The 24917-nt window shown below is 41.6% G+C and overlaps 1 protein-coding gene across 2 annotated transcripts in view; it reads right to left on the bottom strand.

Moving 5' to 3' along the window:
* Positions 1 to 281: 281 nt before the first annotated feature.
* Positions 282 to 24917, bottom strand: part of gabrb3 (gamma-aminobutyric acid type A receptor subunit beta3) — a 46006-nt gene continuing 21370 nt past the window's right edge. Inside the window, exons 2-11 of one of the 2 annotated variants that reach the window (XM_055020182.1) lie at positions 24199 to 24246; positions 22245 to 22336; positions 22048 to 22115; positions 11388 to 11608; positions 10117 to 10199; positions 9601 to 9738; positions 8550 to 8702; positions 5563 to 5807; positions 4483 to 4566; positions 282 to 3634 (exon numbers count right to left, since the gene is read on the bottom strand). In XM_055020182.1, coding sequence (XP_054876157.1) covers positions 3287 to 3634; positions 4483 to 4566; positions 5563 to 5807; positions 8550 to 8702; positions 9601 to 9738; positions 10117 to 10199; positions 11388 to 11608; positions 22048 to 22115; positions 22245 to 22336; positions 24199 to 24246 — 1480 coding nt within the window. In that variant the 3' untranslated portion in view covers positions 282 to 3286. Of the gene's footprint in view, positions 3635 to 4482; positions 4567 to 5562; positions 5808 to 8549; positions 8703 to 9600; positions 9739 to 10116; positions 10200 to 11387; positions 11609 to 22047; positions 22116 to 22244; positions 22337 to 22407; positions 22667 to 24198; positions 24247 to 24917 lie in introns of those variants that run through there. The other variant, XM_055020175.1, reaches the window with a different exon arrangement.

Raw genomic sequence — 24917 nt, 5'->3', positions numbered from 1 at the left:
AGAGACCAGTGCTCCATAAGGCGGGAGCGCGGCGGACTTCTGACAGGTGGTGTCACTCCTACGCGCCGCAAGCCGCTCAGGCAAGCAGTGCAGATGGTGCATCACAAGCTGCGTCTGCCAGCAGCTTTTCGTTTCTTTTTTACCCCACTTTTTTCCCAGTCTTTGTAAAAACTTTGTAGGCCCTTCCTGAGGTTGCAGGGGGAGGATTTGGAGGTAAGCTGGGAGTCCACTTCCTGGCTGGGCCTTCAGGAAAAGAATGAAGATCATCTGAAACTCTTCCATTTTTAAAAATTATCATTATTTTTTATATTTTTCAATCACAGCCAGGAAATTGTAATACTTCGCGAGGACTAACCAAAACGAAAGGCGAGGCTGGAAATCACTGAGCAAAACAATGATGACAACATAGCCAGAGTGAGTTGAAAGAAAATGTCACAGCATGTACATCCAGACTGCAAGGGAAACAGCTTGAGGACAAGTGTTTTGAAACGACGACCCCGGTCACCTCTCGAACGCCATGCGACGAGACAAAAAGAAAGAAAAGTCCAGTGTGAAGTTCGCTGTAAATGAGGGTTTCAACAAAAATATCAAGAACAGATTGGTACAGAAAGCATGATGACAAAACTGGGAAATCATTTCAAGTTTTTGTTTTTCATATGAACCCAACATTTAGTAAAAAAAAAAGAAAAAAAGTAGCATTTTTATTTATTTTTTTTTTACAGCCAGACGTCTGTTTATGGAGCTTCACATTAAAACAAGAAGCTCATTCTAGATATAAGAAGACAGACCAGTCAGAGCTTTAGCTCTTAACCAAAACTTTTTTGTGGTCTAATCAAAGCCTGATGCGTTGCCAGCTGTTTGTCCAGAGTTGTTAACAGTACAAAAGATAATTGAAGGTTTTATTGAAAGGATTTTTCTGTTTGACTTGGGAAAGGAGTAAATTCATCTTTATTTACTTCCATTATTAGTTGAGATTTGAACGATACATCGGCACCAACATCGGTATCAGCTGGTATTAGTCATTATGTAACTTATGGGCACTGCCAGATTGATACTGACTGAGCTAATATTAACAACCAATATGTAAATTGGATGATAATACTCTTCCTACTCTTTTTTTTTTTTTTTTGCTTTCACGCCCGATTCTCTTTGGAAGTGTGACAGAGGAGCCCTCGCGACCTCGGCCATAGTGCAACAGCAAAGTCCGTGCTCACACGCAAACACACACACGTGTCTTCTTGGTTTCAGCACAAACCATCGCGGTTCGACGTGGCTGCACATAGCCGTCATCTCCTTCCTAGCTTTCAATTTCCAGTGTCAAAGATTTTCCCGGTCGAGGTTTTCAAACAATACTATTTCCGGATTAAGGGGCGCCGGGAGGGAGTCACGTGAAGACGCAATGGCAACGCCATCAAGACGTTGTATATTAATGGTTTTCTATCAAATTGAGCATTGCCTTTTGCTTTCAGTGTTCTTTTTTCATTCCTGTGATTGCTTATTTATTTTTCTTATCGTTCAAACATTGATAAGAGCTTACTTGAGTTAGAGGTAATTGCTTTGTTTCATTTTTGTATTCCTGTGGGCGGAGCCTGTGGCTGGTTGATGAACCTTTAAGGTGTTATGAAGATAATGCTCATTTTATTTCACTTTTATCCATCCAATGTGAATTATGGCCTATCCCTTTTGTCCAAGTCATAACAGAGCCCTGTTTACTTAACTGGATTGTCAGAAAAAAAATCTTGGTAAAAAAAAAGAGTATATTTTCACATATATATGTTAATGTTGGAAGTGCTATATACCAGTTGCCTTCAGGTAAACATTTTAGTTTAGGTTTCTGTCGGCTTGGCATTCTTTTAATAATAAATATCTTCCCTTTCCAGCAGTATGTTGTATGTTACACAAAGCAAAAGTGTAGGCTATATTTGTTAGGTGTTGAACAAACATGTTAGATAGTGTAAGTTAGCATCAAATACACAATGACATCAATTGTTTCAGGTAAGATAAACCAAATTAAACCTAAGGTTTTTTTTTTTTTTTTTTACGAACACAGATCGACATCAGTTATTATTATTATTATTATTATTATTTTTTTTTAATGTAAACAAATTTCCAAGCTTTCTTTGTCTGACGGGATGAGAATGAGAAAAGTAGGATTGAGTGATGTGCTGGCTGTGATCGCGCTTTCTTGCGGTAACAACAGTAGGAATTTTAAGGTTAAGTAACGTAACGATGAATATGCTTTAAAGCAACGTTTGGATCTTTGGCAACATTGTTGCCGGCTCTCACCCCATTCCAGTTTTGCCGCAACAGGCTGCAGGCTCTCCTGTCCTTGCAGAAGCGTTCAAACTTCCCTGAACTTCTCACCTTTCATCACATGCCACACTCAAACTTTGTTTGATTTTACCGGGACTATGTGATAGATCGACACTAATGCCCTAAATGAGATTGGAGTCCAGTCCAACCGGGAGTCTTAGTTAGTAAACAGAAACCATGTGTGTGTAATTTAATTTCAGTAAGAATCCAGCTGTTCCCTGAAGAAGTTTGTGAGAGAACAAACGGCGTCGTGAACTCCAAGAAACGATGGAATCGTGTGGATTTTCAAAGTTGCTTCTCTCATCCCTAAAATGTTAAAAAATTTTGCATGTTGGTCTATCACATAAAATAAACATTGATACATTTGAATCTGTGGTTGAAATGTGATAAAACGTGGAAACATTGAGGGGGTTTAAATCCTTTTGCAAGGCACTGTAAGACTCCTCAGTGATTTTCACCTGAACTGAGCTACAAACAACAATATTTCTCCAAAACAGCCAAAGATTAAGACAGATTTTAGTCTGCAGGTGGAAATCGGGAGTGTCCACGTTGGCCAAAGTGAAGACTTGTAGACAAACAAAGCCGCATCACTGTCGTAAAGACACCTGCGACAATGCGATCACGTTAAAAACATCGGTGTCCAAGCAACAGGCCTCCAGCGGTGCAAAGATGTTTCCTCTCCCAGCTGTTTGCAGAGGTCACAACAGAAGGTGGCCGTCTGTACACGCAAGTCTTTCCCCCACTTCCCCCCCGCACCGCGGTAAAAGCCCACGTGACGTCGCACAGTCTGAATGACGGCTCTCTCGGCCAAAGTCTGCGCTCGCTGCACCCAGAAATGTTCGGGATTTTCACCACGTCAGGCGCGTTGCGTCGAAACGTTCTCTCCGATTCCGGAAGCGGAACGAGACAAAGATGGGTTTAAAAAAAAACAAACAAACAAAAAAGCCCAAAAGAAAAACAAAACCGCAGTGTGTTAATGGACGTAATAAAGCCAATAGATGATGTTGAACAGGGAGAAGGCGGAGGGGAATATAATCCGCGACCACCTATCGATGGCGTTCACGTCAGTGAGGTCAGGGATTTTGATTTTGAGCTGCGACGACCGTCTCCGCAGGCGGGTCTTTTTGAACTGCGCGTTCCTGTCCAGGCTGTGGCGGCCCGCTTCGTTGGGCGCGCTGGGCTTCCTGTACTGGACCCCCGAGTTGTCGAACGTCATGGAGGTGGAGTTGTGCGTCTCGCTCAGGGTGGTGGTGACCTCGTTGCTCCCCACCTCGTTGTGGATCTCCAAGGACGTCAGCAGAACGTTCCCGCGGGAGTCGACCTGGGAGAGAACGTAGACGGCAGCCGGGTTTAAAACCCCCCAAAACACACAACAACAAAAAAAAAACAGCCTCGATGACGTCACAGAGGGGATAAAACGCAGAGCGGCCTTCAGAGAGAAGTGCCCTCTGTCCCAAAGTTAAATCGCTTCACACAAATCAGATCAAGGTTGCACTGGGTGCCCCTGTTACTACTGTCATGGCGAGTGCAGCTTTCCACACAGGATGAGATAAATCACAGGAAGCTGAGACAAATACAAAGGGCACAACGTTGCAACTTAGCAAATTCTATACTGTCTCAAATTATGGCCAAAAGTGTTGTTTTTGTTTTGGCTAAAACATCTTTTGGAAAGAAAAAGATGGTGATTTTTTTTTTTTGTTGTTGTTGACAAAAAGAACTTTTATCAAAAAATGACTTGGGTCATTATTTGAGGATGGTGACAATATAAGACAATGTAAACTGAGACACTTTCCAGTCCAGTGTGGTATGACTCAAATTTTTTATACAAACATATTTTGCAATGTGTAACAACCAACACGGGCCAATTTGGTTAGTAAAAACAGTTAGTACAAGTCTATAAACTTATCCAATTCAATGAAGAAAAATCACACACACACACACACACACACACACACACACACACACACACACACAACACACACACACACACACACACACACACACACACACACACACACACACAACACACACACACACACACACACACACACATCTATCTGGCACTGAGAGAAGGCAGGTAAAAGTGACAGAATGCAGCTTTAAGTTGAAACTAAAACATGTTTTTAAATGATGGTTTTTAAAATCCAGCTGGCTGGAGCAGGTGCTCACCTGATGCGACTGGCGGCGACTCTGAACCTGATTGGACTGTTTCAGAGACGACGAGGTCTTCCAGTTGACTCCCTCCAGAATGGACTAGCCGGACGAAAGAAACAGAAATAACGTCCTTTGAGTTTTGATCAGGTTCTTATAAAGGAGTCAGAAAGGTCACCCAATAGACGATTTAACTAGAGTCACTGTTACTCACAGCATTAAATATACGCAAAGGTATCGTAATATTTGGTCGAACGTAGTTTTCAAAACCACACACATACAGAAAACCTCACCGAGGCTAAAAAAAAGCTTGCAACATTCAGTTAAGCAAATAATAGTGAAGGTGTATGTAGATATCAAGCATGGAAGCATAATTTTGACCCAGAGGATACGAGACAAAATTCAATCAGTGAAACATCGTTTTTTTTTTTTTTTTTTTTTTTGTATAGAAGTTTGGTGTTTCACACTGGAGGAAGAGAGAAAGGCACAAATGCAAAATTAACAGCCTGAAATTAATTCATGGCCATACCCACGATTCCTTGTCAATGGAGATAAATCTCCGACCTCTGACCTCTGACCAGACCGTCCTTCTGTTACAACTAGGTGCAGTCTCCATCCTCACTTTGGCTCTTAACCTTCAGATAATGTTATTGCTTCCATGCTGACTTGTAAAGATGGAGGCTATCTGCCTGCAGCAGTAAATACGAATCAATGGTGATGACACAGCTTGAATCAGCAGCTTAAATCATTTGCTGCTAAAGCTCTGCCACCATAAAAAGAATAAAAGTCAGGACTCTCCCACAGCAGAGACTGCAGTAAGTTAAAAAAAACTGTAAATGAAGCAAATCATTACCATCTAATTTTTTTCCCGCCTATTAGTTTTTTTTGGAAAAATGACATCTAATCTAACCGCAAGTTGCTGTAACTTTATTAACTTTAATGACTCCAGGCTGAAGCAGAACCAAGTACATTCAAATGCATTTTCATCTTGCTGTTGCTGCCAATATTGGATTCCAGGCAACGTGCAAAACGACAACAACAACACGGGTAGCACGACGCCGGCAATTTCCACTTTGTCATCAACTTGGTCGCTCTCACCTTGGGTCGGTCAAACCTGCCACGCTCATTGTTTGCCTTCAGCGCCTTCAGAGCCAGCTTCTTCTGCATCTGCGGGCCGCGTCCGAAGAAGATGTAGTTGACGAAGGCGTACTCCAGCAACGCCAGGAAAACGAACACGAAGCAGCCCATCAGGTACATGTCGATGGCTTTCACGTAGGGGATCTTGGGGAGGGTTTCTCTCAAGTGGGTGTTGATGGTTGTCATGGTCAGCACGGTGGTGATCCCTGGAGGGAATCGCAGTCCGGTTAGCGGGGGGAATCTCAAAGCAACGAAAGATGTCAGCCTGCTGGTCACTGTGCCACCCTCTCCGCCAAATGTTCTCTGAAAACCTTTTCACAGCACTGACAGCGCCGACACAGAGAAAGAGCCTCAATTTTGAAAGCAACCAACTTGATATAAAAAGTCAATATCTTAAAAAAAGATGATATGTTTTTTACAGCTCATACAGTTTGTAGTTATCTGGACTTTGAATTTGGTCAACTCGCAGAGGGGACGATTGAATTTTTGAAAATGTGTTTTTTCAGTTGTAATTTATCTCAAAGCTGCAGGATGTCATTTTCATATTTTATTTTAATATTTTAATTTTAATTTTGCTTTCTGCTACACTGCAGTTAGCAGAGCCTGTCATAAATGTTCAGTATTGCCACCGATGACGGCGGACAAACGGTTTTCCTGTAATCTCTGCTATTAGAAAATTTCGCAGCAAGTGCATATGAGTGATTGACAGCGCTAAGGTCCTCCTCTTGGCTCTGACTGCTTGTTTTTGACTGGAAGCGGTGCAGTTCCTCAGACAGTGACAATAGCACAGAGAGGAGTTGAAGGAGATTGATGTTGTCACAGAAGACCTCTCATGACATACTGTCGACATGGTGACAGTTTTAACAAATATGTTGAAAAACTATTTTTAATAAAAGTCTCACACTTTTATTAAAGTGCAGAAATCAAGAAAAATAATTAAATAAAATCGGAAATTGAATTATGGCATAAAAAATAGTCTTAGATCATCCAGCCCTAGTTATTGGGGTGTGTATTGTATATAGCTGAATATATGTCTGAAATGTGTAAAATATGCATAATATATTCATGTTATATGTGAGTATTTGAATGCATGGGGAGCAGAGAAAAAAATTCAAGGTTGTACGACTGATCCAGTTCAAGTAGTTCTTATATTGTCGTTATTCCAACATGGGGAAAAAGATATTTTCAAATGCATCATTAAAAGCCCACACCCAATATGATGATGATCCAGATGATGAGTGGATGATGAGCGTCTGTATGACGCCAGAGAACTACCCAGGAAGTTCCGAGCAGCAGGAGAAAATAAGGAATTTGTGACTCATCACCCGCACTGTGACTGAACCGAGACGACTCAGTGACTAACTTTCATTGATCTTGCGCCGCCTCAGACTGCGGCCTTCTCCAGGAGACGGCACTGGAGGAGACCAACGCCAGGAGCCTGCTTTCCTACGAGCTACACGTCTGAGGAGGAGTTTCCCAACACGCCTGTCCACAGAAGCTCCTGAAATACTCCACATCATCTCATCACTTTGTACGCAAAGCTGAGATTTAATGATCGCTTGCCATAATGTGCTCTTCCTAACGCGGGGAGCACTTAGAGCGCAGCGATGCTGAATGAGGGTTTCCATTAAGGCAATTGAGTTAGGAGGAGTATTGTGTTTTCAGAAAGCACAGCTGACACCGATTCTGGAACTTTTGCTTCGAATGGAAACAGCTGAGCTTGAATTTTCTCTCCGTTACTGGAGGACTTTGAGCTTTCTGTAAATTTCTAACTTTCTAACTGCTATAAAGACTCTTCCTGTAAGGATGTTCCCATATGAAAGCACCATTACTCCCAGTGCCAGTAGATCTACATGAGTATCTTATTACATGACAAGGCTGCAGCCTCAGACAGGCTGATGGGAACGAACAAGTGAATATAATAATAATAATAATAATAATAATAATAATAATAATAATAATAATAATAATAATAAAGGAATTTAGACTTTTTTCCTCAGGATTCTAACTTTAATTTTAGATCTGTACATTTTTTAACTTTGTTTTACTCTGAATTCTGGCTTTGATCTTATGAATTCTGGCTTTGATCTCTGAATTCTGGCTTTGATCTTCTGAATTCTGGCTTTGATCTTCTGAATTCTGGCTTTTGATCTCCTGAATTCTGGTTTTGATCTCTGAATTCTGGCTTTGATCTTCTGAATTCTGGCTTTGATCTCTGAATTCTGGCTTTGATCTTCTGAATTCTGGCTTTGATCTTCTGAATTCTGGCTTTGATCTCCTGAATTCTGGCTTTGATCTTCTGAATTCTGGCTTTGATCTCTGAATTCTGGCTTTGATCTTCTGAATTCTGGCTTTGATCTTCTGAATTCTGGCTTTGATCTCTGAATTCTGGCTTTGATCTTCTGAATTCTGGCTTTGATCTCCTGAATTCTGGCTTTGATCTTCTGAATTCTGGCTTTGATCTCCTGAATTCTGGCTTTGATCTCTGAATTCTGGCTTTGATCTTCTGATTCTGGGCTTTGATCTCTGAATTCTGAATCTTTTGATCTTCTGAATTCTGGCTTTGATCTTCTGAGAAAAAAAGTCAGAATTTGGAGACAAAAATGTATTTTTTGTTTTTTAGTTACCCTAATCCTCCTTGGAACAAATGCAAATGAACAAATGAATGTATTATGACATGGGTTTCACATATAACATGTAAAACCATTGAATATTGTCTATATATTTTTCAATTTTACAGTGATGATCTATGTTGTGTTGAGCTAGCAATAAAATTCTAATAAAATACAGCTTGCGGTCACAACATGACAGAATGAGCAAAAACTTCAACGTATGCAAATGCTTTTATCTGCCATTCCTTTCTCTACTTACTGTACATTTTAATGTGTCTATTTTCTTCTCCAACAAACACCAGTATGTTAACATTTCCTGCTCGGGTCATATCATACCTAAAGCCACTCTGGCAGCTGAGGCGTCATAATTGATCCAGAAGGACACCCAGGACAGGATTGTGATGAGGATGGAGGGCATGTATGTCTGCAGGATGAAGTATCCGATGTTTCGCTTCAGCTTGAAGCTCAGTGACAAGCGAGGGTAGGCACCTACAAGACAAGGCGGAAGAGGAAGCAGCTGACTTTGATTCGCCCGTCACTTTAGTTTGATTTGAGGACTGGAGTCGAAGTTCTGAATACTCTGATTAAAAGAAAAAGGAGATTTGACCAAATGAGGAGCGTTTGAAAGCTGGGTGGTGTTTTGCACGGGCATGAACATCATTAAAAAAGTTTATTCGTATGAGTAAATCAGCTCAAACAGGGAACACATATACAATATGGATTTATTAAACACAGATTTTGGGTGAAAACCTAATGTTCTGTAAGCCATAGCCACTAAAGTTAACAGAAATAAACACTAGAAAAATAAATGGCTCTGTGTGTGTAATGAATCTGTACAGCACAATAAAGTTTCCGTGTTGCTAAATAAACTCTTTGATGATGTTATAATTTATTGAGATGCATCTGTAAACATAATAGAGCGAGCAAGATTTTATAGCCCTCTGTACATAATACATTCTAATTAACTGTGCAGAACAAGCTCTCCTTTCCCTCCAACAAGAGAAAGAGAAAATAATTTATTGCTTAAGGTAAAGGCAGTGTGATTACATTATACTCTATTGTTCATCAAGACAAACAGGGACACACAGAGCCGTCTCTAATCCTTCAAGCTACACGCAGACGTGAGAGTTGGGTACCAACTAGTTACATTTAACTTTATGGGTACTACTATGCTGTACTTTTTACTTTAGCAACTTTGTTATGAGGCAGTGCGACTCTTCCTTGAGTAAAATTTCCTCTTTTTGCCATTACTTGAGTAGAAATTTGTAGTAGTTCTGCTCTTACTTGAGGACAATGTTTGGGTGCTCGACCCGCCTCTGGCAGAGACGCAATGTAAGATCCGATCCGCAACCTTTGACCCCCGTTGACCCGACTCCCTTCCACCTACCAGTGGAGAAGACCACGTTCCTGGAGACGAGCTTGTAGTCGACTATAGAGAACTGAGGCAGCTCGATCCGGGTCACACCGGTAACGGCCGTGTCTCCCCCTTTCCAGTAGAACTCTATGTCGTCTGTGGTGTACCCGTCTGCGAGGAAAAGCCAGGAACACGGTGTGATTCTCATGAGGTGGACGGACAAAACGAATTTCTCGATTGACTGAGATAAAAACGGCTGCATGGGATCAATAGCTGTCAATACTTTAATGGCCGCTCAGACGGCAGCCTCAGATAGCGGAGCTTGCCAATGCTAAAACCAGTCTGCAGCCAGTAACATCGCCCAGATATGACTGGCTCATAAATCCAGAGCAATTCAGCTGCCTGTGCAGTTTCCGTGCCCCGCACGAGACGATGAGTGTAAGGGTCTTCTTTATGAGACTCCCTGCGCTCGTCATAATTTTAAGTGATGGGAGAGTGAGGCCATCTGCCCCCGTTTCTTCTACTAAGCAAAAGAGGCTCGAGACGTACAACTTTCGATTTCCAGAGTGCAGTTCTGTTCGTCCAGCGGGTATCGCCTCAGGTCCATCATGCAGGCCGCCGTTGTCGTGATTCTGACGCCAAAACAGAAAAGTGGGGAAGTGATTACAAAAAGCTGACCTCGAACCACAGCTTAAGCAAAAGTAGGAGGGAGCAGGGCGCGACCTGACATGTTCTGGATTTGCACCAAAATCAGTCAGATTCATATACATTCGAACTTCACTAAGGTTTAATGGACAAACCAAAGAGAGACTTAGGCTTTTAGGCAGACCACAGTTAGCTGGAACATATGGCTTAAAAATAACATTTCTTTCATTCCAGATCCAAATTATGATTTTAATATTTTTTTCTTGCTTTCTTTTCTAAAATAAAAAAAAATTAAATTACAAATTATAGAAAATATTTTCAAAAGCGGCTTTTATTACAGTCATTCCTTCTGTGAGTTGAACAACGGAGTAGAAGGGCCGGACTATAGTGAATATAGTCATAATACTGGAAAATTATAAGGCTCGGTTTTACTAGAATGTCTTAAAAATAAGAGAGAAACAAGTTGCTTTTAATGACAAACATGCTTCCACAGAGTTGAGTATTTACTTATATGTAAAACTTATACCAATGTTTAATTGGTATAACTCTCTTTGTGTTGGAGTTGTCATAAATTTACAACTTTATTCTAGTCATTTTAGGACTTTATTCTCACACTGTAATTGCAGCCTGACTTAAGAAAACATGGCCGTCAAACAAAATGCGCTGTTACTCAGAACTATGGCAAAAAATCCAGATTTTCAAAAAATTAAATGTTCAAGGAACCAAAAATTCTGTTTATTAATGATATCCATTTATTACCCAGACACAGAGAAAAATGTGTAGCAGTGGAAACACTTCTTCACTGATATTGTTTTAAAAGGGAAGCGTTATGTATTTCAAGGCACACAGAGCCATCTTTTAGTGCAGTCAAGAAACTATGTTACCTTAAGCTATAATGAAAGTGCAACGTCAAACATGACTTAAAAGAAACTTGACTTAGAAAATGAATGCCTTAAAATTAGGTCTCTGTCTCTTTAAGAAGCTCCCGCTCTTTCCAAAACTCCGCCTTCAGCACATCATCAAAACAGCGTTTGTCCATTGAACCTTTAACAACATACCAGGGAGTAGTGGACTGAGAAGCAGTCGTAATAAGACATTTGTCAAAACTGCTAACTTCAAATAATATTAGACGTGCGTTCTTGTGCGTTCTCACAGAAAGACCTGAAGCCTCTCACCTGAGTCCGTAGAGGACGGTTCCATCCGGGTGGAGTCGAATCATTCGGTTCTTAACCGTGACCCCGTGCACAAAGGATTTCTTGTCATTGAGGAAGTACGTGTCTGGGACCCAGAGCTGGTCCGCCACTCTGTTGTCCAGCGTCAGGTTGAGGGGAATCCCCACGTAGGCCAGCCTCTTGTCCCTCCAGTACTGCTGGAAGTACATGGTCAGGGTGTAGTCCTGTGGAAAATAAAGGAACATGGGGACTCTGAAACAACACAATCAATGCAGTTTGAAGCTGTTTTTTTTTTTGTTTGTTGTTTTTTTAGATATGATTCATTACTATCAGCCATACCTGCAGAGGCATGAATCATTCATTCAGCTTTCATTTGCAGCAGCCACCAATAAGTTGATCCATCAAACACAAGCGCTTCTCCCGGCTCTTAATGGAGCTCTTTACAAGCGCTCTTGGTTTGGTTCTGCTGACTAATGCTCTCTTAAATAAATAAGCGGGTCTCGGGGAAATAAATAAAAACGCCCAAAATGCTCGCTGAAGTGGCACATTTACAGGATGTAGCGTTGCAAAAACGGGCAAATAAATAAATCAATCTCACACCGAAGCAAGCGTGTCGGGACGAAACGACCCGCGCGTAAAAAGCGCCTCTTCCCTCCAGGGAGCGCTGACGAACTTCCAGCTCGTTTTGAGCTGAATGAATTACACTGAGAATGTAATACGATCCAGATGTAGTCCTATAAATTATTGAGCCGGTGTACAATAAGTGTCTCTTCCAGTGTGTTGAAAGCTCGTCCCTGTTTACTGCGCATGGTTCATTTGTTTTATTAAACCATGCAGCAGGCGCTTTCATATGATGGCTGCGCAGTGGATCCACCTTATTTTCTCCAAACCCGTTTCATGCTGATGGGGTTATTCGGTTGATTTTCCTGCTTTTTTACAGATACCCCCTCCACCCCCCACCGTTCTGCATATGTGGGCTGATGAATCAGCGTTGCGCAACAGCTCTTACGCTTCGGCAAAGAAGTTCTACCGACACACTCCTTCCACGTCTGGGTTGTGGCTATTTTAAACAGCTCAAGGTCTTCAGATCCCACGTCAGCAGCTCTCCTAAAACAACACCTGAGCTTCTCCGAAGCAGAGCCTCCAACATGTCTCTTCGCTGATCCGGTCCGAGCGGGGACACGTTCCGGGCCTCGGTTGGTCACCACCGAAAAAATCACTTTTTGTCTCGCAGGGAGCCATGTAAGGCTTGCAATTTTTTCCTCCCTCGATACCGAACAGTATCATTTAAAAAAAAGGCATTTTTTTTTTGTTTCTACACCATCAGTGGTGTAGAAACACTTTTCTACACCACTGATGCACAAGGTACAAAATTGGTAATTTTCTCACTTCATTGTGGTTTGAAATTATTCTCCACACAGATCACTTCAGAAAAGTGTTTTCTCATTACTATCCAGTCTTGTCTGCCCTGAAATCCCTAAATAAGTTTTAGGGTAAGCGCTGCATGCTGGATGCTTTTCATCAGTTGAAATGAAAGTGGATGGTGTGAAACAGGAAAACAATGGAAGAAAATCTCTAAATTAGTTATTGGTTGAACACACCAGAGCTTTAATGGAATGGTTTAGATTAAACTACAGATTATTGCAGCAATCCTGGGAAAACTCCGAAAAACACGTGATAATCTATGTTCACAGGCATTTTGTGGGATGAACAATTCAGTCTAGATGAGTCAAGTCTATTTTATTTTACAGGAGGTGTTTTGGGGCTTTGATTATGTCATTATTATTATTATTATTATTATTATTATTCCTTGTTCCTTCGTTTCTTCCTTTGATGAAATCAGCCTTGGTTCTGTTTTAGCTCATTTCTATTTAGTGATTGCCTAACAGTGTTTATTTCTTCCTCACATCTCCCAGACTCTTTTTCTTAGTTTCCTCATTAGCTCGCCCTCGCCCCCTGCAGCCTCTCTCTCTCTCCTCAGTCTGGTTCCTGCAACCCGTTTGCTCATGCCTCTGCCGGGTTGCAGTGAGATCCGGGTTAGTTCCTCGTTGTTCCTGGTTCCTGTGTTTTTGTTCTGCTGTGGGCAGAACAAGATCCACCGATTTTGCTAGAAAGTGCTGCAAAAAGAAGAAACTTCAGATAGCGTCAATCTGCATGTGGCTATTATTAAAATTGCTCTATGTAGGGGTTAATTAAGGGTTTGCACTCCCCTGACATGCATCAATGGCAATTTTTATACCAAGTTCGCCTTTTATTTTAGAGGGAAACATGGAACCCAAGATAGAGATCTGCAGTGGGAAGTCCAACAACGCACTTCTTACAGCCACAAAGTAGGACAGCTAAACACTAAAATGAGGACTTTTAGTTGGGTCAAAAGAGGCAACGGCCCCACTGTTAATATATTCTCAGTCGCTGCAGGGGCGAACATCGATGTTCCCTCATTTTAGAATATCCTTATCAGCTTATTCCGCATTATTATTATTTGTAAAAGAAACACTGGCGCCCATTTAGGTGCCAATCCCCTATAATGGAAACATCTTAGTGGGCGGGAAATTAAATTCACTTCTATTTCTAACTCAAGCGACATTGGAGAATGATGGCTATTAATGGATTTCATTCAGTGAAACAAACTAATGACTGTGAAAGACAACAACTGTGTTAAAACCAGATGTCAAGAGTCCAAACAGCAACAAACCCTCTGCTCCTTGGTAAACGCAGTTTAATGCAAACAAACTTACGCCCTGCAGATGTCAGCTGCTTCTGCTTTTTAGTTCAAATTCACTGCTTCGGATTATCAAACTTTATTTTTTTAAGACCAGCAAACATAGTTTGAGTAAATACAAAATGCAGTTTGCAAATTAGACTTTTATCTATTAACTGGAATTAGCTATTTGAACCACATTATTTTTCAGTTGAATTTTACAATCTTCCTGTTTCCCTCTAGAATCGAGAAACGTGACCAGAACTTGTCTGGTAACAAGAAGTCGGCTCAAACATGCCAGGGAAACAAAAAACAACACGTCCAGAACTCACGAATAGATAAGAAACATAAACACTGACACGGGAAAGAGTTAAAAAATTGATTTCTAAGGCTTCAGGACTAATGGGAACCACAGTGAGAGACTTTACCCACAAATGGAGAGAGCGGTGAACATACCAGGACTTTCTGACTGTGGATTGGAGTTGTTGATATCTTAGAGGTAGGGAGCTGTTACATTTCCACATACAGTGGGACCAGGATAGTTTAGAAATGTTCTTAAAAAGTATCTGCATTTTAAAAACAGCATTTTGTTTTTACTCGTATTATCTTTGTCTGATAGTTTGATAATCTGTAACATTCAAATGTGACAAAAAACACCAGAGACGTCCATCTGAGGGTCAAACCTTGACATGAACGTGGCCAAACAATAAAGGAGATTAAAGCTGTTTCCACACTCGGTTCGGTTCAGGACCAAAATTTGCAGCATTTGCTACATTCTCAGTTGGTGTGGTTTGCTTTCAAACTTTGAAAAAACTGTTCCCCTCCTCACCTGTGATGGTGGAAATGAAACAAAAACCTCTGAAGAAGGCATGAGCGCAACTTCCTCCTTCACGTAATGTAATCAAAAATGGAGTCGTGTCAGTTGTAGGATTTCTCTTGTCTTTGGCGAAAGACCACCGGCCATTTCTTCCTCTAGCACTAGACCCTGGTGTTTCTGTTGATTGTATTTACCCAGAATGCCCTGCTGTTGGAGCGGTCTCTGATCCGCTTGATGTTCACATACATTCATATACGTTCGAACTTCACTAGAATTCACTTCAACCAAAGAGAGACTTAGGATTTGAGGCAGACCACAGTTAGCTTTTTAGGTTTGATTGTGCGTTCGTATTTCCCCAAACAAATCGGACCTTCTACGAATGAACCAGAGTTTGATTAAAGCAGACTAAACAAGAGTGGTGTGAATGTGTCCTAAAGAGCATGAAACCTCAACTAATGCAAGTGCACTTTCTGTAAAATACGTATTGTTTTGCATTACGAGCTAAGTGTTCGACAAATAAAGCAGCAGCGTTGACAACAAAACTCCTAAAACTTGCCACATGCTTCCGCATCAACGTCACTTTGCAAATCAACATTAAGACAAACCTCTGCGATCTAAAAATTGCTCGCAAACACAGATATTCTAAGAGCCGAGCGTAAAACCGCCTGCAGACGGACTTCGCTTTCAGGCTGCCGCTTGTCATGCGGGCCACAGGGGACCCTGAAAAACATTTGTTTTCAGCAACAGAAACTAAATGAGACCCGGTGGGAGGGTGAGCCCGCCATCTCCAGTGTGGAGAGTTCACTGTCTCACACTCAGACATGGTTCCTACGTGCCAGTCAAACACTGTTTATGTCGACTTAACACCGCCGGATCTGCTGGGAGTACAAGAATAGCACTCAGTGCTCCTGCCCTGTGTAAGGAGTGTCTATCATCGCCTCACCAGACAGTCAGAGCATCCCTGTAGGATTCAAATGCAAGACGATGTTTTTTTGTTTTTTTTTGAGCATTTGATGATTTCTCTCTGTGCATCCATTAAATGTCTTTTCTGTTACATGCAGTGGACACATGAGGTTCAGGTTTTAACTATATATAGTGAATCTAGCTTTTTCGGCCAGGTGTAAAGCTGGATAATTTTATTCAGCCTCATTACGCTGAATGAAAACAGAAGTTGAACTTCTGATAGAACTGGGTCTTTGGAGGGTCTCGTGGAGCAGATCAAGGTCAGCAGCATGCTATTGCTTTTTTTTTTATTCGGAGCAGGCTATACAAAAAACAAAGCTACTAAGAAAAAATTGTTCATAAGCACATTTTTCCTTTTATATTAGTAGAAAGGGTGGAAGAAGTAGACAAGTCATGGTTAAATATAAAGCAAAGGCTGATTTTCTGTAAATGGTTAATAACCTGAACAGACTGTTAGTTTTTAACTCTGTTTATGTGAATAGGCTGTAAAACTCTGATGTCATCATGTATTTTAATTGAATACTAACTGTCTAAAAATAAAAACACTCTCTTCCCTTGCCAGAAAATAGAAACTACTTTTCAGATCATTTCTTAAATGGCAGTGACTTGCACCACGGATTATTTTCTTGGAATTGGTTTTTAAGAAATGTGGAGTTTATTGCTCTCAAATGGCTTTCATACTCAGTGCAGGCTGTACAAAAAAAAAAACTAAGTTACTGAGTGGGAAACAATGGCAAAATGTCTACTTGGACGGTTAAAAGCCGAGTTTCTGTTTCTTTCAATAATGAGTAACCAGACTGAGGGTTTTTCTCTCTCAGTGGCTTTTTAACAATGTCGTGCCTTCTGCGGGTTGATGGACAATTAGTTTTTAACTCTGTGTTTATGTGAATGTTTCTTGGGTGTAAAATTTTATGTCACAATGAATAGTTATTGAAAAATAAATGTTCAAATCAAAATTCTTTCATTCCTAGTCGCTTTGTTTTTTTCTTTCCTTCCCTTTTCCCTCCCTTTCTTCTTTCCTTTCTTTCTATTTCCCTTCCTTTATTTATGTGTAGCAACCACTACAAATGCTAAGGCTAGCTAAGGTTACTTAGCTAGTTATGACTATGTAGCCATAAATGCTCGTGTGTGGCTAGTTATCTGTGATAACTAGATAACTAGTCAACCATAGATGACGGCTTAAAAACTGTTTTCCTGGAACGGTAAGTTGTTTTTTCACCATTAGCATTAATTGACAGCGCTAAGACCCTCCTCCTGGCTCTGATTGGTTGCTTTTGACCCAGAGCGGTGCTTTTATTCAGATGGTAATAGCACAGCTAGGGGAGGAGTTTGATCTTTTCACAGATTACCTGTCCCATATTACACTGTCACGACATGGTGAGTTTTAACAAATATGGAAAAAAGACATATTTTTGTTGAACTTACATCCTGCAGCGTTAAGCTCCCCGACAGAGTGGAGCTAAGGGGGTTTCTGTTCCTACTGGCTCACACCTTAGCATTGTGTAACGGAGTGTGAAGCCCTGCATGTTGCTCACAGAGAACTGCACCAGCTGAGTTCTTCTTACTTTATGAGTAGCTGGAGCCTGCAGCTTTTTACCGCTTTGTGTGTCTGACTTATTAACTGAAGCCCCTCCATTAAAATCCTGGAGAACATCTGTAGTTTCTAAGGGTAACGCTTCCTTCAGGCAGAAAGTTGCTTTCTGTTAAAGTGTCAAAATGGATGAGGACGTTTCAGCACATGGTGGACTTGTCTTTCAGCTGACTCATACCGAGGCGGTGTGTAAAAAAAACACCTCTGGGAGCTTTACTGGATTAGGAGCTTCATGGACGGGGGGAGGGGGGAGGGGGGAGGGCAGTTAAGATCTAAAATAGTTGTATCTGTCCCATTTCTTTTGTCCTTTATTTGCCAATTATGTAAAGTAAATATGAAGTAGGAATAGAGATAAGTAGCAAACATTGCAGATTGGAAGTGTTTTTTTCTTTTCTTTGATACCTTAATAGAAAACAGATAAATTGCTATACATGGTATAAAAACATGCAACTAGTTGCTTGTTTCTTGCCAGTGACTTTTATCACAAAATGTCTTGTATAGGCGACTATTTTTCTTGTTCGTCTTGAATCTGCTGTTGTCCCAACTCTGCAGCATAAGCTATGTTTGAATTGGACTGGGGCTTGTCTGCGTTTGGTCAAGAGACGGTGAAGTTCACTCTTTTGCAGAGAAGCCGCATCAGACAGCAAGGGACATAATCAAAAGTCAGATGTCTTGAAGCAGCAGTCGTGTTTCTGGCTAATCACGGTCCTAAAGGGAGCAGTAATATGCGTCTTCCAGGCATATAGTGCCACTTTGTAGCACAATAAAGTGTCACCATGTTATTCAGCGTTGTTATAAAAGTGATGCACATGTATATAATATTACTTCAAAGAAATTTGAGCTTTTGATTCAACAACTTGAAATTGGGCGTGTGTCTCTTTAAGAAGCTCCTGCTCTTTCCGAAATTTCACCTTCAGGAGTTCATCACATCGATCCTCTACTAACTCTTTAACAATATTTCAACAGCTGAATGGTTGCCATGGGAGATGAAAGGATTTCTCAAACCTGCGTGAAAAAGTCAAGGCGACACTCCAGACGAGGAAATAACATTATAACATGAAGAAAAGCTCAAAAAGGTTTATCTTACTTACAATTCCCCTTTAAGAAAACCTGGTCTTTGTGTCTGCTGCTATAAGCAACAAATCAAATTGATTGCATGAATTAAAATGAGCTCAATAAGTTCAGGTTGAATACTTGATCATTTTCTTTTCTCTGTCAGTTTCTACCAAAAACTGGATGATGAAAGTCTCCAACTTAGCTAATTTTTTGACGAACAATTTTGTTTACAGAGATTTTATAATTGTTTTCATCTGTTGCTTCTGTTGTTTGGTAACTTTACTTTAGATATTTAAAATGCCCTCCACTTCCAGTGTTAAATGTTCATCAGAATCTACGGTTTACTCATCTACAGGAATGTGTTCTTGTATTATTTTGCCATTGACATTATATCACTTGAAAATGGTCTCAAAATAACAGTATTATCGTTTATCGCGATAACTCCTGGGACAATTTATCGTCAGGCAAACTTTGTTACAGGCTTGCTGATCTACCGATTCTAATTATTCTTTTGTCGGAAACGTTTCTCAACAAAGTAACTCAGTTGGCGACATCGGAGTGATTACTGCTAACCGCACGCGTGCAGATGGGTGGATCTGTCAGTCAGTCCTCTCTGACTGACGGACTTTATAAACACACCTATGGTGAAGTCATACATACAGTCGCTGCAGGCATTAAAAATAAAGGCTTTGAGGTGGAGTTGAAGCAGCGCTGTCAGTGATCCCGTGTGTTTGATAATGTATAGCCCATCAAGATGTTGAAGCTATTTTTAGCTGCCTCACGAGTCATAAGACACAACTCCATTATCGCTAACAGGGCCGGATCGTTTTTAACACATGCTCAAGTGCCATTTGAGGGTGGAGGGGGTGTTATCTTCTAGATGAGACCGTTCCTCGTGCTGGAGGGGTAAATGCACTTCCTGGGTCCCCATCTGCATGCCCGGAGCCATTAGCACAGACAGTCTGATCCGATCACCACAGACGAGACGGCATCCTTCCACGTGGCCCAGTGGACAGCGAGAACCAAGTTACAAGTGGGGGTGGTGTTTACTTTTATCCAATTAAGAGCTCCTTTTTTTATGATACAAGGTGAAAAATGTTCAGAAAAAACGAGTCAACGATTGACACGAATGCAAATCTGCGTATCGTTTTCACCATATGCCCACGATGAACGAGGAATACATTATTTTGCTGGAGTGTTGTCATGAATTATCTTTGGTCTCGTGTAGGAAATACACAAAAATCATAAATCATCGGTGAAGAGTCGATTCTGTTACAGTTTCTATTGCAAGTGAGCACTGTAACGTTTCCCTGCTCATCACGAAACTCTCATCAAACACTTAAAAAATAATTAAAAATAAGAATGAAAACAAACTCTGTCATATTAACCAGCAGCACCAAATTGAAGTTGTCATAAAATGCCTCGGATGTTCCGACTTGCTCAACTCAGCTGTGAAGTCATCCATTCCCAGATTGGGTTATGAAGCACTTTGACTGCAACGTGACCTAATCTCAACTTCAACTACACTGTCCCTCCTAATGCCAGACATTATGTCTACAGCATTACGTACCCTTTAATCAGAAAAAGGCTATAACCTAAAACGTAGCATCTTCATTTGCAATCTACAGCGTTGACCTGCAAGAAAAATAAAAGTTATTATTGTTCTATTTCCACAATGTTTTGTGGAAGCTTGAAAATATGAAGTCCGACAACGATTTACCAAAGAGCAAAAAGCTTAAATTAAATGATGTTCATATAAAAATAGATATAATAAAAAAAAAAAATGCAAAAATTAACTTTTTCTCAGCCAGAGAAAAGGGATTCGTCTTTGAATGTCAGAATACGTCTCTTGGTCCAGAAACGTTGACGGATGCTAATGTGAAGCAAATGGCAACGAGGTTAATGATGGGTTTCAGGACATAAACTATTAATTATCTACATTCCTCTTTGAGGTTTCCATTGGTTTTCCATTTGTGATGTTTGCCGTCTGCTGAGTCCACCTCAGCTGCTTGTGTGACATTCGATATGTCATGCAAATCCAATATAATCCACATTTACAGTGAATGAACAGACCAGAGGGCCATATAGTGGAGGTGGAGGAGGTTTGGCGGTGCTAACTACTTGGACTTGGTGATTTTCTTGGCACTTACAGCGGGTGGTGCACAAGTTTTAGCATCTTCTGCCAGGCCATGCAGTTGGTGCTTGTAAATTGTTGCTAAATTATTCATAAACTTTTGTAGTGCTCTCGCTACAAGCGGCTCAGGGGTTGTGATTGCAGCAGGACAGAATTCAATGAGAAATGTGGCTCAAACTTGGAGGAAAACAGGAGGTTTGAGTCGTTCTTAATCAGTCTCAAAAACCGCGGCTCTACAGGGGTTTTTCCGTTTCTCAGGTTTACAGACTATGCTCCAAAAAAGAGAAATTATCCAGCAGCCATTAAATTGCACCACGTGTTAAATGCACCTGGTTTATTCTCAGTCTGACAAATCATGAGAAGTTTCTTGAAAATTCACCACATGCAACAACACAATCCAAACCCTCTGCCTTCATATCACCCTGACAGCTAATTCTCAGTCACTTTAATTACCAAGTTTGTTTATTTAAGTTGTTTCTAAATTTTCTTGGACTGTCAGCTTCGCAGCAGAGGCCCTGCTTTTGAACTCGGCTGGACGGAACAATGCGCTTTTAGTTTTGTCAAACGTCAACTATGTGAAAACAGGAGGTAAACCAAGATGGAACTTCCTGAAAACCTTCACAATAAGAGCCTCAAGAACATCTGAAAATACCAGTAGTTTTGTGCTCTCTTGATTCTTTCAACAAAAACATATTTACAACGACGACGAGTTAAGCTACAATCATCATAATTCTAGATGTTCACGTTGTTGAGAGCAGGCCACAGAATCAACAGAACACGCAGCCTGACCGAACCTAATGACGAACTGTTCAACATTGCCTGCTTTAATGAGTGAAAACTTCAGTGATATTTAGATGGTATGATCAGATTTTTGGCAAAAGCAACGGAAAGACATGGACTCCCTTAGGCTTACATCAATAGCAGCGATGTAATGATATGGGGATCATTTGTTTGCTTACTTTAGACTTTGAAAACCAGAGCCTACATGAGTCTTTTCACTCACCATCTTCACTTCTCTTTTTTTTTTTTTTTTTTTTACCGCCATTTTACTCCTACAACGAGCTCAGCAGATGTGCAGTTTGCTAATTGCTGCTGGCTAGTTTGAAGGAGCTGAGTGGGAAATCTGAGGCAGAGTGCACCTGAGGAGAAGCTCGCTCCTTCAAGGTGGCACTCAGTCTTTCCCAAGCAATTTGCAAAGCTAAACGTTCGCCATTTCTGGAACATGCGTGAAAGAATCAAGGCAACATTCTAGGCGTTTTTTTTTTATGAGTAAATAATATGATAACATGACGCAAAGCTCAGAAAAGGCGGTTTTACATTTAAAACTCAGTTCCAGCAACTCAACCCATGTCGCAGAATCTGATGAAAAGTTTAGCACAAACAGTTTAGGCATAAACTCACCATATTAACTTCTGACACCATGTCTATGCTCGCCACATCAATGCTCATGCCAACAGCAACCGGTGGACCTGCAACGAAAAGCAAACAAGATTCAATCAAATGAAGAAAAACAATTGTTTATTGTCAACATTCAAAATAGCAGTTGGAGAAACACTGACAGGAAATGTAACAGCAGCAGTAAACATCCTGAGTCATACCTCCAAAGTCTGGCCGGAGACGAATGTCATATCCTTTCAACAGTTTGTCCACAGTTTCTTTGACAAACGACATGTTTCCCGGCTCGTTGACGCTGAAAAACAACACAAACGGCGGTCAGTCGGTTCCCGGAGAAACGCCGTGGCGTCCGGCAGAGCCCCTCACCTCTGGGCGCAACACATCACAGCCGCGACCAGCGGCAGTGAAACAGCGTCCTGCAGGCTCCCCCACATGCCTGCCTGATGGACTCTGAGCGTTTGGCTATTTAACAACCGAACGGAGGCGCGAGAGAAACTCGGGCTGCCGCGGGAGCCGCTCCGCATCACTTGCGCCTCTGTGTCAAGTCTGACAACCTGGATGATCCGCTCCGGAGTGAGTGGACGGCGGAGCCGCAGACAGCCGCCCCGCGGCGGCCGCTCCGCGCTCCCAGCGTCATCCTGGGTGGAGGCAGCGACCGAGCACTTTGCGCTCCAACCGCGGGGAGTTTTTTTTTTTTTTTTTGGTCTGCTGTTCAACGTTGGCGTTCAAAATGCTCTAATTGAGTCTTGATGTGCGCGTGCTTCTGTTTGCAAAAGTAATTCGCACCTTGTAATATTTTGTCCCATTCCAGCCACACACTGCAGCGTGTTTCACTGGAGATGATGTGAGAGATGACGGAAGGAAAGTGATGCGCATTCAAAATGTTCCGCAAAGAAAATCTTGCGCTGTGCATTTGCACGTTTGCCGTTCTGCGGTCAAAACTTTGTAGAACCGCACTTTGCTTCAACTTCATCTGCATTTTATTTATTTATTCATTTATTTATGGATGCACGTCTCTACAACTATGAGTGACGCACTCCACAAATCTGCCTCGATGGTAGCACGCTGTGGAAAGCCAGTGGAAGTTCTTGTGCAGTTTGCACAAGCCAGTGGAAGTTCTTGTGCAGTTTCACTTCTCTGCCATAGCAGAGAAGTGAAAGTGCATCAACTCTTTCAGGACTTATGCACAGTTCAATGTGTGGGTTGCTCTGGCTCCAGATTTCTCCAAATTTCTACTCATTTGCATCCGTAGAAACAATTTTGACTAATGCAAATATGTTTTTTTAGAAACAGTCACTATGCTCTGACAGTACAGTAGGAGACAAACAGGCTAATCTGAAAAAAAGAAGAAAAAAATCAAGCTTTTCTGCCTTCTCTCACTGCTAACTAGGAACAACCAAGCAGAGACAAGAGGCGGGTCTCAGCGCTGACAATCACCCTCATGTGGTTGCTCACTTCCCCCCATTTCCTGTGGTTGCTCACTTCCCCCCATTTCCTCTAAGCTACGCTGCAGCTAGCAGAGCATGTCGTGAATGCTAAGGCTAGCTAGCATAGCCATCGATAAACGATTTTTGTGTAACGATAAGTTGTTTCCCCAGTGAGTACATGAGGATGATTGGCAGCAGTAAGCCAGTCCTGGCTCTGATTGGTTGTTTTTGGTTGGGTTTCTTCGGAGGGCATTAGCAGCTCAGGGATGAGGTGGAGGAGCAAAGGAAAACGAACAGCCAAGTGGTTACAGTTACTTGTGAGGATTTCCTGAGAATGTTTTTAAGCTTTTTTTTTTTTTTGTCAGCTTGCTAATGCGTTTGCGGTTGAGAGAGAAAGAGAGAAGGAGGTTCAATAATGCGGCACGGAACTGGAATGTACCGGACCCTCAGAAACGATTTCTCTTTATTTGTGCAAAGAGATCAGCACAAGTTTTCATCAACGATTTCACTAAACATTTGTGAAAAAAAAAAGCATCCAACTGTTGCTTCCCTTCAGAGAGAAGGACTTCTGTAGCAAACAGAAAGGGGCGGGTGGGACCACTGTCAGTTCCATACCTTATTTGGAAATGGGACTATTGCATTCCGGAAATGAAGGGGGCGCTATTTTCACAAACCTTAAAGAAGCGGGGTTAAGAGGTTGATCTTGTTGGAGGGCGAGGAGTTCCCTTACCTCGTGTCGTAAATGGCGTACAGCTTTTTATTCCCATCCACGGCGTTCCTGTGAAAACAGAAGAGCGAACGTTATTTTGCTTTTTTCCCCCCTTTTTTGCCGTTTGCCTTTGCGGTTCTGACTCGTTGCGGTGCTGACTCGTTGCGGTGCTGACTCGTTTCGGAGCGCTCTGCTTCGAGACGTGTCCACTTTTGGCGCCACTTTCCCGCCTTTCTGCGGCATTCTGGGAAAGGGATCCGATCCACATTTTTTGGGGGGTTAGGGAGAGAAAATGCAGAGAGCAGCTGAAGGAGACGCACAGAGGTTCTGTGTGACATATTTTCGCCTCCTGCAATCTAATCTAGACCACCGACAACAAAAGCAGCAGTTTTCAGCTGCGTGTCCTACTTAGGCCATGAAACAAAAAAACCCAGAGATGACTGTAGCCTTTTAGAAATCAAATTGTTTGAGTTTATTTCACCAGCTTGTTTGAGTGGAGCTTAATTAACCACTTTAGGCCAAGAGTTTTGTTTAATCGCTATGGAAACGTCACAATACCTTAGGTTTGACACTTACTGGACCCTTGATCATTAAATAGCACGATGACAGCAGAAATAAGACTGGGTCAGTTCCCAATGTCAAGTCACTAAAGTTTAATCACACAGTTTGAACACACACACACGCACACACACACACACACACACGCGCGCGCGCGCACACGTCGCTGTTAAATACTGAAA

Source organism: Poeciliopsis prolifica, unplaced genomic scaffold (assembly GCF_027474105.1).
Source record: "Poeciliopsis prolifica strain line A6 unplaced genomic scaffold, Auburn_PproV2 SCAFFOLD002, whole genome shotgun sequence".
NCBI lineage: Eukaryota > Metazoa > Chordata > Actinopteri > Cyprinodontiformes > Poeciliidae > Poeciliopsis > Poeciliopsis prolifica.
Note: the sequence above shows the minus strand (reverse complement) of the source record. Positions and strands in the feature narration are given on the sequence as shown.